The sequence below is a fragment of the Squalius cephalus genome (genome assembly GCF_949319135.1).
Source record: "Squalius cephalus genome assembly, chromosome: 22".
Taxonomy (NCBI): domain Eukaryota; kingdom Metazoa; phylum Chordata; class Actinopteri; order Cypriniformes; family Leuciscidae; genus Squalius; species Squalius cephalus.
This window is the reverse complement of record NC_137143.1, coordinates 25,314,830-25,332,204: the sequence shown is the minus strand read 5'-3', so window position 1 is coordinate 25,332,204 and position 17,375 is coordinate 25,314,830. Positions and strand designations below refer to the sequence as shown.

The window sequence follows — 17,375 nt, the reverse complement described above, 5'->3', positions numbered from 1 at the left end:
AAAAAGATACTTTTTCAGAATTTAACTGAATCAAACATTAACAGCTTTTGTAGGCTAATGCATGCAAGAGGGGGCTAATTTGTCATAAATTGAATTTTAATAATGTAAGCCTCATATTATTGGTATGAATAACCTTACACGCTCTAGTAAAATGTCAAGTTATTTTTAGATCTGATGGGATCTACCCTGTGATATGTGTGTCATCTTATACATGTAGCTTGACAAGGGTTGTGTTTCCAGGACTGTAAAGTGCTTTTACAGTGACCGAAATGTATTACATCTTTTCTTTACATTGGCTTGAAGCAATGAGCATACAAGTCACACTGACACTCATTTGGTTTCAGTTTTATTTTGTGCAAAATAGTGAACGATGTAAATGTGAGAATAACAAAACAGCACTTTATGGCCACACGAACACATCAATAATCCCTTCAATGTCATATATGCTCCATGATAGTGATTTATAAACTGTTTTCTGAGATGTACAGCTTATTACAATAGAGTCTGGTTATAAAAGGGAATGCCATATATGCAAGTTTTTTCTCATGACAGTCTTGTTATTATTTCCTCTGCGAATCAGCAGGATGATGTCTCTGGGTCTGATGATTCTGTTGTTAGCTCGAAATGGGTGTGTACAGAGGTGCCTTTTTATTGTACATGGGTTAAACCTTCCACTATAAGCAGGACAAGGGCTCCACCTGGAGTTGGGCAATGGTAATTTCAAACTTCTATTGTGTGTCTGCACTGTAGTCTATACAGTGGGTCTTGGATCAACCTTCAGAAAGACAGTTTTGCATTAAATTTACCATGTTGATATAGAGAAGAATACAACTGAAATACAATAATACATGTACAGCATAGTAAATGCACAGCAGATAAATGATGAGATGTTCAAAACGATCCCATCCATGAAATAACCCATCTTGCCAATGATGTGACGGGGTTACATGGGCAAAATAACCATCTCATCCATGGAGTGGGTGTGCTACTTGTCCCATGCTGGTTTTGATTGATAGCCCTGCAATTTAAAAAAAAGCAATTAATCTGCCATTAAAAGAGAAAATGTAATTGTTCATTTGTTTTTCATTATAAATCTGCATGTGTCATATCATATACTCATTCATGTTCTCAATTTTAAGCAAATTTTAAGTCTAAAGGGAAATACTGGCCTAATTTTGAAAGCTGTGTTTAGGGCCCAACACAGCTGTCAAACATGGCGATCAATTTCCCTGTTATCCCCATGAGATATTGTCATTATTGCAGCCTGGAGTATTTGTCAGTGTAATAAAGGCCATATCATTTCATGATTAATAACTGGAGCATAAAAATATCTAATTCAATTACAGACACTGTCTTTTTCATTCTCTTCGTCCAGAATCGCAGGTGTCCCACCAATAAAATGTATACAATTCCTGTAGCTCTTTATGTATAGCCTGTACTTCTCCAATGCAACATTCACATTATATTAGATGTGTTATCATTCGTAACAATTGCTCAATTAAAAGTAAAACATAAAATGTTGAAGAATATTGAAGAATCGTCTGAACTGTGCACATGCCCAACAGATGGAGCTATTTGCTAATCACATCACACTTTGGCAGGTCACATAGTCTGGCCACTAATATGAATATGGCACGAGTTAACCATATGACGACATGTCAGTGTCTCCAAAGAACGGCAAGTACTCTAATGTCTAATATTCTATCAAATAATTTTCAGTGATGACCAATTAATTGGACGATTGGACGCAAACCTGAATTGTCAGCAGCCATTACTCCAGTCTTCAGTGTCACATGATCCTTCAGAAATCATGTTGAATTGGTGCTCAAGAAACATCTATTATTATAATCGATGTTGAAAACAGTTGTGCTGCTTATATTTTAGTGAAAACTGTGATACATTTTAATATGAATTCATTTCATATTTTTTAACACTGTAAATGTCATTTTTGGTCAATTTATTATGCCGTTGCTAAATGAAAGTATTAATTTCTGTAAAAACGTTTGAACTATAGTGTATATAGGCATTATATTGGTGCAAATTGCAGTTTAAAAATAATAAGAAAACAACAAAATATGACAAATTCAATATCAGTCATTAACCTTTATTGTAAGAATCCTCTCCTACCTGTTTCTTCATCTGTATCTTTTTCCACAGCACAGTTTGAAGTGAGATTACCCACTCTTCCTCTCCAGATATCTTCCAGTTCCTCTTCCTCCTGCTGAAACAGCCAGTGCCCTGGCTGAAGAAGCTCCTCCATGTTGACGTCTGCTTTCTCTGCACAATCTACTCTGGTCTCTTTCACTGTATCACTGAAACACACTGCACAGTCTCTCACACCACAGTTTATGATACGGCCTCTCTTATGGGAGCCCTGGCCATTAGGGAACACGTTTTCTGAGGCGTTTATCTTCACATGTTTGGACGTGTTGTATAAGTGGCCATTCATGTCTTTTATTTTGGTATGAACACTAAAGCAATTGTGACCACAGGATGAAGAAGGACATAGAGGCCTGCACTGACTGACTGATGGGGCACCATTGACCACTGGAGGAGAGGTTTTGTGACAGCTCGAGGAATCATTATCAGGTCCTTCATATTCAACTAATGTGAAAACCTTCAAGGCAGGTTCTGTGCTTTCATAAACTTGGTTCAGTTGTTGGGTCTTGACCTCAGGTTCTTCAGTATCTTCAGAATCTTCCATATCTACCGGGTTTATTTCAGTTTGTCTGATATGAATCATTGGTTCCACCTCTAGTTCTAATTGTGGAGTTTGAGTTGATGGTAATGTTTGGTTGTTTGAGTCATCATTAATCTGCACAGGTTCAATCTCCTCTTTATTTTCCATGTCCGAGACACTGTTGGGAAAGTTCTTGGGAAGACTGAAGCTAAGAGTGGATCCTAGAGACAAATAAGAGCAGATGTTTTTAACTGCTCCACTTGAAGTCTTGACAGCATTGGGCAAACTGTCTTCTGGAAAAGGGTTGGATTTGTTATCAATGACAGAATCCACCGGTAACATGTCTTTTTTAATGAAAACCTGAAGATTGGAGTTTGAATGACTTTCTTTCGCTTTCCGTTCTCCTTCTGGCCAAGTGTTACACCTCCGCCTGAAAATGCTTAAAGATTTGCCAGACCTTTCCAATCTTACATTGCCAAGCGTAGAGTTTCTTCTCTGCTCATCCTCCTTACTTCTGACCGGCTCTTTAATCTTGAACAAAGAACTTGCCTTGAATCTGTTGTGATTGTAAACCATTCCTCCTTCAGCTGTGACATTTTGCGAGAAGGAGGAGGGCGATTGAACTGAGGAGGAACCCAACTCAGAGGTTATCATGTCCTGCCCTTCTGCATGTGGTGGGGATAGGACCTCCAAGACTCGTCCTGCAGATCTGTAACTATCCGAGACGTGTAAATACGTGAACACCTGCCATAGAAAGATGAATGCAAAACTTTAGATAAGCTGAGATGCAACTTACAATCTCATAAAAACAAACCCACGGTCAGTTGTAATGGCCCACAAGCGTTCTGTAAACTGACAATTATATGGCTCTTGAATGCATACACACACAGCTGTGATGGCAATAGCTGATGCATGACTAATATGATTGCATGCCAAGTTAATAAATCCTATATGGCGGCTTCACAGCGCATTATTACAATACACACCACCAGGAGGCTTTTCAAAGCCATGCCATGGAAACTTAATCATGAGGTCATTGTTTTACCACATGGGACAGGATGTACAGAGCCGGGAGAATAATAAGCACATGCATGTCTGGTTTGTGTGCGAGCTTTGAGCTCAGTTTGGAATGTGTCTGAAGTTAACGCAGTTTTTGAAGTCTTACTTACTCTATGAGTGACTTCAGCTGCCACTTCATGCCGCAGGTGGTCGTCACTTTGGTTTTGGTTTGTTTCTAGATTGTTGTGTGTTGCATTTCGCATCAAGTCTTGAATGTAGTTTGGTGACTGAGGGCTTTGCGCTTGATGAATGACTGATAGTTTTTGCACCTGATCAGTGTCTGGTGATAATCGTAGATTAGATTGGTTGTTGATGGACTGCGGATTCTCTGGTAGGTGGTTGCAAAAAGATGATTCACTGTTACATGGGGACAAAAGGCTGGATACTTCCTGTTTGCTTAGTGACTGGACGGGTTCTCCATGGTTTTTGTTTTGCAATTGTCCAAGATTCCAAAAAGATGAATTTTGTTGGGTCTCTTTACTCATGACTGATTCATTCGGCCATTTCACCAGAAGCATTTCTTGTTGCATTTGCATTGAGTTTTTGTCTTGTGATTGATGTCTGTCCGCCTGAATGCTGCTTGTTGAATCTTCATGTATGTCATTATTGTTGGGTGACCATTGCTTTGTCACTTGGTTGATGCCTGAAGACTGTTCATCAAAGGTCAAAATGAGACAAATGCTAGAGCCTAGCGATGCCTTTGAAAGGCAGGACTCCTGACTAACAACACTGGACACATCATGTCTCCCACTCTGTTGCTTGGAGTTGTTTTGAGATGACTGTGTTTCAGTAGCACCTCCTTTGACCTCTCCATTTGTACTGCACAGACTATCAGAAGGATTTTTGAAAGGCATAGCCTAAACAAGAAAAAAGAAAGTACAAAAATAATAGCATTTTAATTTTATTAAAAATTTTTTAATAAATAATTGTATTTATTTTTTTATTTAAATGAGATAAATAATTAATGAATGAGGGATTAACGTACACTGCATTATTTAAAATTATGACGTTATCTAACATGCATGATTCTGATATGTCAGTCGCAGAATTTTGCTGTGATTTTTTAAAATAATAACTAAACTATTTAAGAGAATGTTGTCCTAAGGATTTCAACATAGTTGTGTTTTATATCTATTGTATCACTTTTTCCTCTCAAATAATATAGTAATTCAAGCTTTTTTTGTTTATTTAATAAGCATTTGTGTATTAAGCAGGATAATGTGCAGTCAGATAGCCATTATTGCAAAATAGACCCCTTCAGGGTGATACAAGATCCTGACGATGTTCATTTTGCCATAATGATCACATGACTGAATATTATCCCTTACATGTTTTAAATTACATCATTTGTAAAAGATGTCGGAAAAAAATCTAGAAACCTGCTGTTGAGCAGGATCATTTGTTGACTCTGATCTCCCATCCTTGTTTCTTTTAAGCTGCTCTCTTTGAGCGTGCCAGTTCACCTGGATCCATCCCAGCATGCTTTCCAACTCATCTGTTCTCTCCTTGATCTAGAGACAGGAAGATGTTAATCAAGAAAACATCATCATAACGAACATTCTGCAGATGGACGCCGCAAGACAGTTGACATCGCTTTTAGATGACCATGTGGTAACAGTGAGTAAATCAATCACACACTCACAATGTCTTTAAACTGACTCTCATCTTGCATAAGCATTTGACCAGCTGCAGCTAGTTTGCTAAACTCATCCAGCTTTGTTTCAATGCAGTGATCAATCTCTGCAATTTCACTCTCTCTGCAAGCAGAGCTGCCAGCAAGGAGACAGGATCTGGTGTTCTCTGTCCACGTACTAAAGGACACAAAAAGAGAGGCCGTGCTAAAATAATATAATATAACAATACCACATATGGGAAAGTATTTCCTGCTTAAGTTGTTGACATTAAACATGAAATATTCACAATGTATAATTATCAAAATTAGTCTGACGTTCTCTCTTACATCATGGCAAGATAGTTTTCAAAGTAGTCCTGAATCTGGTGAAACTTCTCCAGGCGGCCTCTGTTCTCATTCATGTTGCGGCCTACTTCCTCCCAAGCCTGCAGGATCGCCTGAACTTCTTCCCTGAGAGGGTCTGTCTCCTCTGGGGAAGGAACCTGTAGCTGTCTGGCTAGTCTCTCCATCTCTCTCACCTCTGACTCAATGATATTATAATGAGCCTTTGTGAGACAAAAATTGTATTAATTAGTATGACAACCTGATTAAAAGTGTGACATTTATGAGCTCATTCAACAAATCCCTTAAATGTAACCTATAATTAATTTAATACCGTTTTATCTTAGCAACCTTTTAATACTTAAAAAGCTGGGCTCATCTTTAACTAATGCAGGAAGAAGATATTTTGATGAATGTTGTTAACCAGACAGTAGATGATAGCCATTGACTTCCATAGTAGGAAGAAATACTTTGGAAGTCAATGGCTACCGTCCACTATCTGGTTACCAACATTCATCAAAATATCTTCTTTTTGGTTCAGCAGAATAAACAAAATCACACAGGTTTAAAACAACAAGTAATGACAGAAATTTCATTTTTTTTCCCTTTAATTACTGCTCTGGGGTCATTCAAATAGTGATAAAATTCTAGTATACATTAGTAAATGTATTTTTTTATTATCTGACCTCTAGGTCATCCTGCTGCTCCTGTAGCCCTTCCAGACCACTGAGGTCAGAGTCACAAAGCACAGCCATATCTGCTTCTATATCCAGGAGGTCCATACTGAGCTCAGCACAGCGGCAGAGGTGCTGGTTTATCCGCAGTGTTAGATTAGATAGCTGAGGAAAGACAAATCTGCTCTTAACTGATATGTGATTAACTATGAATAAGCATGCAGTAGCCACAAAAAGTATCAGTTTTAATATGTCATAATGGCAATTCATAAAATATCAACCAATTGGCATCTTTAAACTAATGATGCTAGACATTTTCACTGAATTAACTTTACTTTTCTTATCCATTATTATTATCATTATATATTAGTATTTTAACCAAATATTCCCAAAGTAACTACTAATAGTTACTTTAAAATATAGTTACTATATAATAATTTGAGCATAATTCATAATTTATACATTTTACATGTGCCCTAAATTTCCAAAAACTTTTTTGAGATAGCTGCAAAAGATGGTTTTGAAAAAATTATTAGCAGTGCGATACAAATTGGTGAAATATTGTGCATGCCATTTATTTATATGTATATCTCTAATATCAGGTTGATGTTGGACATCGCTTTGTGAAACAAGCTCATATTCTACCGAGCTTTGTAGTTCATCAGTGGTCTGGTCCTGTTGCTGGGATCTTTCTTGATCAGTTTGATGACTCAGTAGACCCAGTGACATTTCTGCATCCTCAGCCATTTCTTGCCTATGCAGTGGTCCAGGAACATCCTAAAGCAGATTCACAGTGGTGTAAGTGGTCCTGAACTGTATTCATTACATTTTCTAAAATCATACACAGAAACATCATGTTATGAGTCTGAAACAGAGTATGCTAAATTTTTCTTTTTATGTTCACATGTTTTCGAATAATTTACCGCATAAAAAAATAACACTTAAAACTAGAGGGTTAATATTGTATATGATGTTTGGTTTACTTGGCTCTTTTTGTGATATCCAGTGGGATCCAGAAGTTCAAGGAACTTTTCAAGCATTCCTGAACTGCCGCCTTCTACATTTTCCGGGAGATGATTTGAAAGTGTGAATTCTGATACCATCTGTGCGGCTTTATCTCCAGTTTGGTTTTTTTCCACTGGTTCAGTCTGATTGTTCTCTCCATATTTCGTCTGCAGAGCATCCCAAAGGACCTCCACCTGGCTTAGGAGCTCCTCTATTTTGTGGTCTTGTCTTTGCTTTGAGCAGTCATGCTCTTCATTCTTTATTCAATTTCCAAAAGGAGATGAAAAGAGAAAGTGAGATCATTTATCAGTTTAGTGCATTGTTATGAAAAAATCTTGAAATCGTATTACCATTCCAGTGGATGTCTTCGACTCTTTCACCAGCTTATTGGGTATGAAACAATCTTGAGCGGAAACAGGGGTTGTTTGAGCCATCTGGGCGACACAGCTGGGAAAGCATTAACTGTTAATCAAACTTTACTCAACAACTGCATCTTGAAATCCATTGTATGAAATGACATCACACAATTACGGATCATTTACTCATCAGTCATCCACATATTCATTGTGAAATAAAAAACTAATTGCACCTCTTCCTGTCCTGTTTTTCCGAGATATTGTCCAGCTTGGAACAGCTGCTCTCCGACAGTGAGCCTCGACTCCCTACAGAACATTCCTCAACTGGACTCCACATCCTATGGGCCCACAGCCCTTGAGAGCACTGCAGAAATACATTTTTAGGCATATATTAAGTTTAATAATAATTGATGTCGGGCCGTTGAATTATTAGAAGATAATGCACACATGAGATGGTAATGGACGTCATGGCTGCTACACCTCAGGTGTGCATTATTTTCTAATAATTCAATGACCCGACATCAATTATTCCACTTATACTACACATCAAGACATTGTTTAGATGCTGTTTTTCAAGACATTTGTCAGGTTTTTGTCCTTAAAACGCTCTTGTGTGTAGGACTAATTTCTTACGTATCTCATCCCACAACTCCATTGCTAATTCCAAAACAATGTTTTAGAGCTAACAGAGGCTTGAGCCATTGATATCAGACTAATGTAGTTATTAATTCAGTTATTAGAGAGAGAGAGAGATTAAGCATTTCTGTGCATCTCTCAACAGTGTTCGGCAGCAGCTTCTCTACTAATAGCGAAACTGCACTTTTATCTGATTCAAGAACAGCGGCGTTATTACCTCACTAGAGAGAATAGTCATGTAGCTTTTAACCCAGCAAACACAGAACGTTCTCCTAACGTTAATATTTGGTTCCCGTTTGGTTATTGTTTTGAGAATCAAATAATAACAATCTAGGAACGATCTTTTTAGGTTTTATTTTTTGCAACCATAAAATAACATTCCCAGAACGTTGCAGGGAGGTTATTTTTAAATAACCTAAAAATAAAATTTTCGAAGTTATTTTATGTTATTATTTTGGAACCATAAAATAATGTTCCCAGAACGTTGCAGTGTGGTTATATGATATAGGAGTAAAGAGGTTAGAGGAACGTTAGAATAACTTTCTACAAACCAAAAAGTAACATTCTATTTCCGTTTAGAAAACTTTCCTGTCTAACCAAAAACAAACCATAAAAAAGAATGTTCTAGGAACCAAAAACTAAAGTTCTGGGAACCAAACATTGTTAGCTGGGAAGTTGCTATTTTACATATAAAATCATCAGAGCAATGCTAACAACACATTTCTGTGCGAGTGTGTGTCCGTAATGTATGTGCGTGCATTTGAGTGGAAGAGCATGTGCTGCTTTCCGTACATAATTTTGTGGCAAAAAAACATCTAAATAATTTGTCGTTTTTATCCTATTGTTTACTATTTTCATTTACTTGAGTTTTGATTATTTTGCTGTTGTAGGCTGTAAGGACCTTTGAAATAACTGAAATGAAAAATGGCGAACTGATATGGACATGTAGCTAATTCGGTCAAAACCTGCCGGGAACTACTTTAGCCGAGAACATTCTTCAACTAATCAGAAGATTCAAGCATTCAACTGCCCCATAGTATAATCATGGATAATTCACACCAGAATATCACAGACACATGGGGTGGTATCTTTTGACTTAGGCTGGTAAGATATACCCTAGCAACCAAATAGCAACATGCTTAAATCCATTTAAAACACTTTAGCAACCTCATAGCAACGTGCTTAAAACTACTTAAAATATCTCAGCAACCGCATAGCAACATGCTTAAAGGACAAGTTCGGTATTTTACACATAAAGCCCTGTTTACAGATCGTTTCTGATGAAATAGAACGGTTAAGATTAAACTTTTGACAGATGCTGCTGTCGCGAGAATTTTAGGTTTATTTCGCTTCCCACCCCCCCTCAAGAATGGTAGTCTATGTGCACTGGAACAATCCTTCCTAAAACGCATTAAACTTTCATTTAAAAAGAGATGAAACTCACCGAGTGGTCAGGGGTGTTCACTGATATGCTCATACAAAAATCGCTGCAAAAGATGCTTTCCAACAGGTGTTTTGCCATTCGTTGTAAAACTGTGGATCTATTTTTCCAAACGTCTCACACCCGTAGATTCTTCCGTTGAGAGCTTGAATAATAGACACTCCAGCCCAGTTGGTGGCGATAATGCACCTTTGCCAATTGCAAGCAAACCACTGGCATTTCACTGAATACACAGAAGAAGCAGAAGAAGAAGCGGCGGAGTAATACCGTACCTCACACAGCACATTCAATGCAAGTCAATGGAGTTGGACAAAAACTATGATAAAACCTGTTGGAAAGCATCTTTTGCAGCGATTTTTGTATGAGCATATCAGTGAACACCCCTGACCACTCGGTGAGTTTCATCTCTTTTTAAATGAAAGTTTAATGCGTTTTAGGAAGGATTGTTCCAGTGCACATAGACTACCATTCTTGAGGGGGGAGGGGAAAGCGAAATAAACCTAAAATTCTCGCGACAGCAGCATCTGTCAAAAGTTTAATCTTAACCGTTCTATTTCATCAGAAACGATCTGTAAACAGGGCTTTATGTGTAAAATACCGAACTTGTCCTTTAAAACCACTAAGCAACGCCCTGGCAACTACTCACAATGCCCTGTTATTATGGTGGTAAGTTTGCGTGGTATTTAGTTGTTATATGATATCTGGAGAAGCCCATTTCAACTTAAACAAATATGTATGTTTTTATATTTACATAAGGTAATTGTGACTTTATATATGACAGTTTAACTGTGACTTTATTATCTTAAACTTCATCTCACATTACTTTTATTATTATTTTTGTTTAATATGATGCAGAAACAGGCCTCTATAGAAATCACATGAGTAGGACAGCCAATATGATTGGATTTGAGGATTCAGTTGTGGTTTTGCTGAAGGTCATTTACATTCTCTTGCATCATTCTCAAGCATGATTTGAACTCTTCACTTTTTTCTATCTTTGCAACTTAAAACTAAAGTAATATCATTGTCTAGATACAAGGTTGTCTGTCAAGTGAGACAAGTTTAAAGCCTTATTGTAAATGATTGTCTCACCGAACAGAAATTTCAGACCAATCTACTTTTCTATGTGGTCATGACTGATCATTTGTAATCACACGCTAACATATGTTTTTGGAGGCAGTGCAACTAACCTCAAATCCTCTGAGACGGTTTTGCTCCTCTTTGACGTCTTTTCCCATTATGCTGTGACCCTCATTTCTAGCAAAGCTCTGTGAGTCAGGGCATGTGGTTGGAGGATCAACGGATAAAGTTGACGGACGTTTTGAAGACACATCTGTCTTCTGGTTCCTGTAGAAGTGGAACAAAACATTACCTCTAATGACACCACCGAGGCATCATTACTCTTCAAACATTTCAAACATATGATATTTCATCATAATTTTAGACCATACAAGCCAGTAGACTGTAAATCTTTAATGGTAACAACTTGCAGATTGAAAATATAAAAATATCCACAGATCACTAACATCATATCTCTGCTGCTTATGTAATCCTGGACGAAATTTTGCAGCGATTGTTTTGGTTTGGGTATATATTACTGTTGGCAGGATATGCAAGCAATGATGTCACCTCCTTCTTGTCTGGTTAGCTCATAGTTTCAGGAAAGGTGTGTTTGCAGAGCTAGTGATAGAGGACTTGATGAAAGAGTCAAAAAGGAATGTAACCATCTCTGTTGACAAAGCCAACATGGCTTGTTTGCTGCATTTAAAAAAAATAGCTAATTAATATAATGGCAAACAACTAACAATTGGTGTATAGCGCCACCTACAGTAATTAGTACAATCAACATGGCAATATTTATGTATATAGAAGTCTTGGCTGCTGTGGGTTTACTCCCATTACCAAAACATATTAATTTAAGAATATATTCATATTCAACCTATAGCGCCATATTTCATTTATTGGACAGGAATGACAATGAGGCTGTGAGGGATAGAATACAGTGTGGTCAATGGATTGTACCTTTGTTGCTGACGAAACATCTTTACGAAAGAAAACTTTCAGTAGCCAAAAACTCCATAACAGTTTCAAAAGTTGTGAGTTGTGAAAATTACGACATCTAGGACCTTTAGACAGTGCATGCCATTGTAAAGGCTGTACGTCTATCCATCACAACCTCATTCTCATTTTCATCAATTCAATATGGCGTCTAACCTGACTAAGGTCCATTCCTCCCTTATTTCCTCATTTTTCCAAAGTTATTGATTTTCGCATATATATTTCTGTCATGACAACTCTCAGAGTGATTGACATGGTAATGGATGACAATGTTAATATGTTTGGTCTTGGCGGAATAGATCTGCTACGCTGTTGCTGCAGAGCAAGTACTTGCTACTGCCAAAAGACGACACACTGCTGTGAGCAAGTAAGACATTCTGCTGCTGTACAATATACCATACATGAATTACCCTTAGCAGATCTAGACAGATGGAGCTGGGGAAGGTGACGGGTTTCTGAAAGAGTGCTGCAAACTACTATGCAGATGCTGACCAGGTATTTGAAAGTTGAGCAGCAAGCTCATTGGCTGCTGATACAGTAGGAACCAATCAGCTTTGCCCTATAGAGAACGATGTGACGGCAAGCAGATTGAGTTAAGGACATATCAGCCTGCGCCATCTAGAGTTTCATGACAGAATTTTGTACTTTAAAATTACAATGACTCGTTTTTCTAAGGCCACTGGAAGTACCACATATGTGATTTTTGTGTACGTGTGTTTCCAGTTGTTGTAAATTTAGAATAATCAATCAATATTTGTTCAATTTCCTAGAATTGAAAGACTTTTAAGATAAATGTAATAAAATTGTGTTTAATAAAATGTTATAAATGTGTATCTGCTAAAAGTAAATTTTCAAAAGCCTTACAGATGCAAACTTTAAAATTTTGATTTCAGATGTATAGTTTTATTCTGCTTAGTTGTTTTAAACTTTCTCTGTTTATCTGAATTAGTTGCTTTAATAGTGAGATTTATTTTTTATCAGTTCCTTCCTCAGTGCATTCCTCCAGATGCGTTTTAACAGAGTACCTGTCTCTCATCATATCTTCATACCATACATATGAGCTATTCCTCACATCTGCACCAGTACTGAGACTAAATCTTCCACTATTATAGTCTTTGTTCATCTACAACCACCTTTTCTCTGTCATTCAGTTCCTCTGTATCTCCTCTCTAACACTTTCAGAAGTCATACTATTGAGGTCACAGAGGTCACACTCCAATCTGACTGAGTTTCCATAATGGTGTGAGTATTTGTGGAATTCAGTGTCTAAAGCTGTTGACTGTTCTGTGATAACAGCCATGATCCAATGTGATATTCTGTAAATTAGAAGGGTGACGTTAGCTCAGCCACTAATTACAGCTTCCTTTAATGGTATTGGCAACGTTTTAAACCAGACATGCGTGGTTTAATAAAATGATCTAAAAATCGTTCAGTAAGCAAAATAACATTTTTGTAAGCTCTAAGTGATATTTGTCCTGCTGGATACTTATAACAGAATCACCCATTAAAAAGATTGCATAAACTGCCAAAGGCTTAAACTCAGGACCAACATGCAATTAAGTTCGAAACTAAATACATAGCAATTGGATTAAAACAACATCTACCATTCATGATCTAAGACTCTGCAATAGGTCAATATCGAAATAAAAGACCATAACATTACATCACTAAACCACATGTCAGCTCAACTCCTGGTTGTTGACAATTATGGAATCCATTTTAGCACAATGTCATGTACTATTCCAAGCCTTAAATATGACCTCACTGCTCTCAAGTACTTTATTTACTATTGTTTTTTGTCCACAGGAGGACAATGGCAGTAAGGAGACTCTCGTTTACCGGAGAAACTCCTGGAGAAGTGCCCAGTTCTCCTTCACCTCGGCCTGTTTGCATGTAACTCTTCTGGCCAGGGTTGGGTGGAGAGTTGACAGGCGAGACGCAGACTCATTCAGCATCTGGAAAGAGAGTTGTCCAGAGAGGGGTGGGGTCGTGGAAGGAAATGACATCATTCATTTGGAGTTCATATGCTACAGTCCAGAGAAAAAACGTGTTCGTGAGACTAATATAACAGACTAGTATTTGGTATAGTGAGAAATCATACATAAAAAAAGCAAAGTGACTGTGTCAGGTTCATATGTTTTCATGTTCTCAAATTCAGGTTTACACAAGAAGACATTATTTCCTCTAATGAGATCATGGATAGACTTACATTGATCTGACAGGCAATTTCTCTCTTCTCTTTGTCGCTTTTTTGGATCTCGCCCGCCAATACAAGGTTCCTCTGCAACGAAATTCATTCTGGATCAGTACTTTGTATTATTTATAAAGACAGTTTGAGGTATTTTCGAAATGCCAAAACTAATCAACGCTTGTTTTCTCAACCTTCCAATTAATGCTGCCGATGATGCTGTCAGCCTGTTGGTAAAACGATGAAACGTCTAGTGCCAACATGAGATCTTGATGATAGTCCCTAAGGAGTGATCTCAACTTCAGCCACCTGCAGAGAAACTAACTGTTAGTTTGTATCACTAACAAAAGTGCAATAATTCTCCACTCTCCATAGTGCCAGGAAATCTTACGATTTGTCAACGTGGTCCCCCGGGCTTTGTTTTGTTCTAAACATTTCCAATCCTAAATCTACACCATCTGACGTGTTCTGAAGAGGTCTTTCTGGTTCCTCCTGGCACAGGAGATGCATTAAGCAATCATGAGGTAATAGTTCAACGAGGCACATTAATAAACAAAACAGAAACATCTTTGCAATGAATTTAACCTGCATCAAGTCCAGACTTGTGGTCAGTTGGATGAGAGAGTTCTCAATGTCCTTGAGGTCTCTCCTTTGGCTGTGAGCCGCGTCCTCTGGTTGATCACATGGGAAAGCTGGCATGCTGTTATCGTAATGAAGGTTCCTTATCTTCCTTCCTTTAGTCCATGAATCAGTCTGTAATGAGATAGAGTCACAGTCTAAAGATATATAGCATTTCATATATATATATATATATATATATATATATATCCTTGTAATTTATTGTGAAATAGCAATTTCTGGTTGAAAGTTGTTTATAGACCAATTATTTTTCAGTGTTTGCTCTTCTCCACCTCACGCTATTGACCGACAGGCTATTTCTCATTTCGTAAATCTCCCAAAATATCTTACATCATTCTATGTTGCTCCAACTAATTCGTCTTGCACACCAAGATCTGGTTTTTCTGCAGTTTCTCAGCTGTTAGGCAATAAAACCCTGTTGTTTGTTTGGGTACATGAAGTACAGATTAAAGGCCAAATTGATTCGAAAAGATTGCTTACTAGATGATATGCCAAGACATTTTCTTCAGAGGTATCAAATATCTCCACAGCAAACACCTCATATTTATGCACCTGTGTTTAGGACACCCGGGGGATTTGTATGATGTATTTTAGATTTAAATCACATTAATAGCAGGATCAGAGTCTGTTGGCCCACCAACAATACATGAGCCTGCAGCAAGGTGTGGTACTTCCAAATAATGATCTCATCCATTAGCGGTGGTGCTTTATGTTGCAGATCTTGCATTTCTTAACTTGTCTTCTGCACCACTGCGATGACTGCATCCTCAGCACATGGTGTTAAAATTCTGTAACAGCGGGCAAACCACACCTTTTGCCCTCTAACATTTATATTATGGCTTTATGGCTTTACCACTTACATATAAACAGGAATCGAGTTTAAGTTGTGGAATACTGTTACCATCATTTGCCATTTATTTAGCCACAAAGCGCATCACGACCAATAGTTTAAATATTATTTGGTATCATTAGTGTAGTTTTATCATCAGTTTATTCTCAGATCCTTCCCTCTGTGTTCCAGTTTAGAACTACTTCCCATTTTTTTGTGGAAATTACCAGTTCATCTCGGTTGTGGGCTTGTGTAATGAGGGGCCTGGCTATGACCTCATCTCAATGAGCACAGTGTGCAAAACTGTAATAATCCACACAGTTTTTTTTCTTCTTCTTTCTTCCTCTCACAATAAGACAATGTGTTCTTGTTGTACTCATTTGTGCATGCTACGAGAAGCTGCATTTCTAGTTTTGTGGGAAACTGTGGAGTGAGTGCATGGGCAAGCGGTAACTGTAACAATTTAACAAACAGCTCATAAAAAACAGCGAGAGACTGAAACTGAGAAAAACAAATATGGAGCTGTGACGCCTGTGAAAAATATGTTGTGATGCCAGTTAAAAAAAAAATATTTGAAAAGAATGCAAATGCTGTTGTGGTTTTTATGATCTTATGATCCTGCAGACATTTGTTTTATGTTTTGTTTGTAAAATTGCATTCAGTGAGGAGAAAATATTAAAGTGAGATATATAGGAACTTTTATAATATGTATGATTATAAATTAAAATATTGTATAAAAATGTAAAAAACAAAATGATATTTAGTCATAAAAATATGACTCTACAAAAATATGATTCTAATAAAATAAAAATAAAATATGACTAGAAAAATGTACTCTAAAAATAATAATAATAATATTATATATATAAATTATACTGTATGTAGGCTATATGTGTAAATAATTTCCAGCTAAGAAACATAATGTCCAACACATGAAAACAATGCATTCTTGCTCACCTCTAGCTGTGCACCAGACTTGTCACCCAGTCTTTCCTCAACTAGAAACAGCTTTTCAGTGGAAGTACTTGGCTTGTTCGTCTCATAGTCTGTCACGTTAAAGTCAGTAACATGGCAGTTGATCTGGCTTTCAGCGTTTGCACACATAGCAATCTTCTTGATAGATCTGGAGGAAGTTGATGGGGACACAGAATCCCTCTCATCTTCCTCTTTAATATCGTCTGAAAGTCCCTCCACTGGTGTAGATATGGACACTCTCTCCTGATGGAAGGAAGAATTGTCCTCGTTTGAGTCGTTTCTCATTTCACAGCAGTCCAGACCCGGTACAGGAAGGATGATTCCCACATAATCCAAACACTTTGTCTCGGAGGGGACAGATAACTTAGTCCCGATAGTAAAAGGTTGGATCCTCTTCATTGCTCTTCTTGCTTTAATCATCAGAATGAGGAGCAAATGACCATAAAACAATAAAGCATCATTCTCATTGTTTAAAAGAATCCTTCTTCTGCAACATTGTTAAAATTATAAGTCAGTTAATAGTCTTTTAAGCTAAAACGGTCCAGTCTGAATTGTTCTGAGAGACTTTTGAGATGCAGACTGCAGGAACTGTGGAGAACGTGACTCTTGCAAAGCCTCACTTCTGCACAGACTATGAGAAAGCGAGAGGGGGGGTTGAGGGAGGAGAAGAGTAGGGAGAGTTTAGTAGAAACAGGGTGAGGTCATCACACTTAGCCACGGCCCCATTTGGAGGGAGAGAGGGCTGTAAACCCAAGCTGTAAAAGCTTCCTCCTAAAATAAGAAGTTGTGGGAAGATAAGAGTCAGAAACACAGAGTCGAGCCCTCTCTGAGGCCTTGCTTCTCGACAATGATGTCATTTATTTTTCCTCAGCTGTTCCCTT

The 17,375-nt window shown here is 37.7% G+C and overlaps 1 protein-coding gene across 3 annotated transcripts; it reads right to left on the bottom strand.

The window, feature by feature from the left end:
* Window positions 1–325: 325 nt before the first annotated feature.
* On the bottom strand, window positions 326–17,137 carry LOC307150759 (uncharacterized protein). Of its 3 annotated transcripts, none has more exons than XM_079858244.1 (18): window positions 16,477–17,137; window positions 14,637–14,804; window positions 14,443–14,543; window positions 14,246–14,360; window positions 14,073–14,144; window positions 13,703–13,818; window positions 10,996–11,152; window positions 7,962–8,092; window positions 7,723–7,819; window positions 7,351–7,629; window positions 7,013–7,144; window positions 6,380–6,532; window positions 5,700–5,917; window positions 5,382–5,550; window positions 5,119–5,250; window positions 3,850–4,596; window positions 2,128–3,424; window positions 326–1,018 (listed from the first exon to the last, which is right to left on the bottom strand). In XM_079858244.1, exons 1-18 carry the CDS (start codon window positions 16,912–16,914, stop codon window positions 966–968), a joined length of 4,575 nt encoding a protein of 1,524 aa, XP_079714370.1. In that variant the 5' UTR covers window positions 16,915–17,137; the 3' UTR covers window positions 326–965. The 3 variants fall into 3 exon arrangements, with proteins under 3 accessions (XP_079714370.1, XP_079714372.1, XP_079714371.1); XM_079858246.1 differs by having other exon boundaries at window positions 14,443–14,533; window positions 16,477–17,126; XM_079858245.1 differs by having other exon boundaries at window positions 701–775.
* Window positions 17,138–17,375: the final 238 nt, after the last annotated feature.

Excerpts from the sequence above, each read along its gene's own strand:
- LOC307150759 (XM_079858244.1), bottom strand. The coding sequence starts at position 16,914 with ATGATTAAAGCAAGAAGAGCAATGAAGAGGATCCAACCTTTTACTATC. Across the intron at positions 14,145-14,245 it reads TCGGCAGCATTAATTGGAAG|AGGAACCTTGTATTGGCGGG; the intron begins GTTGAGAAAACA and ends ATTTCGTTGCAG. Across the intron at positions 7,145-7,350 it reads GATATCACAAAAAGAGCCAA|GATGTTCCTGGACCACTGCA; the intron begins GTAAACCAAACA and ends AATCTGCTTTAG.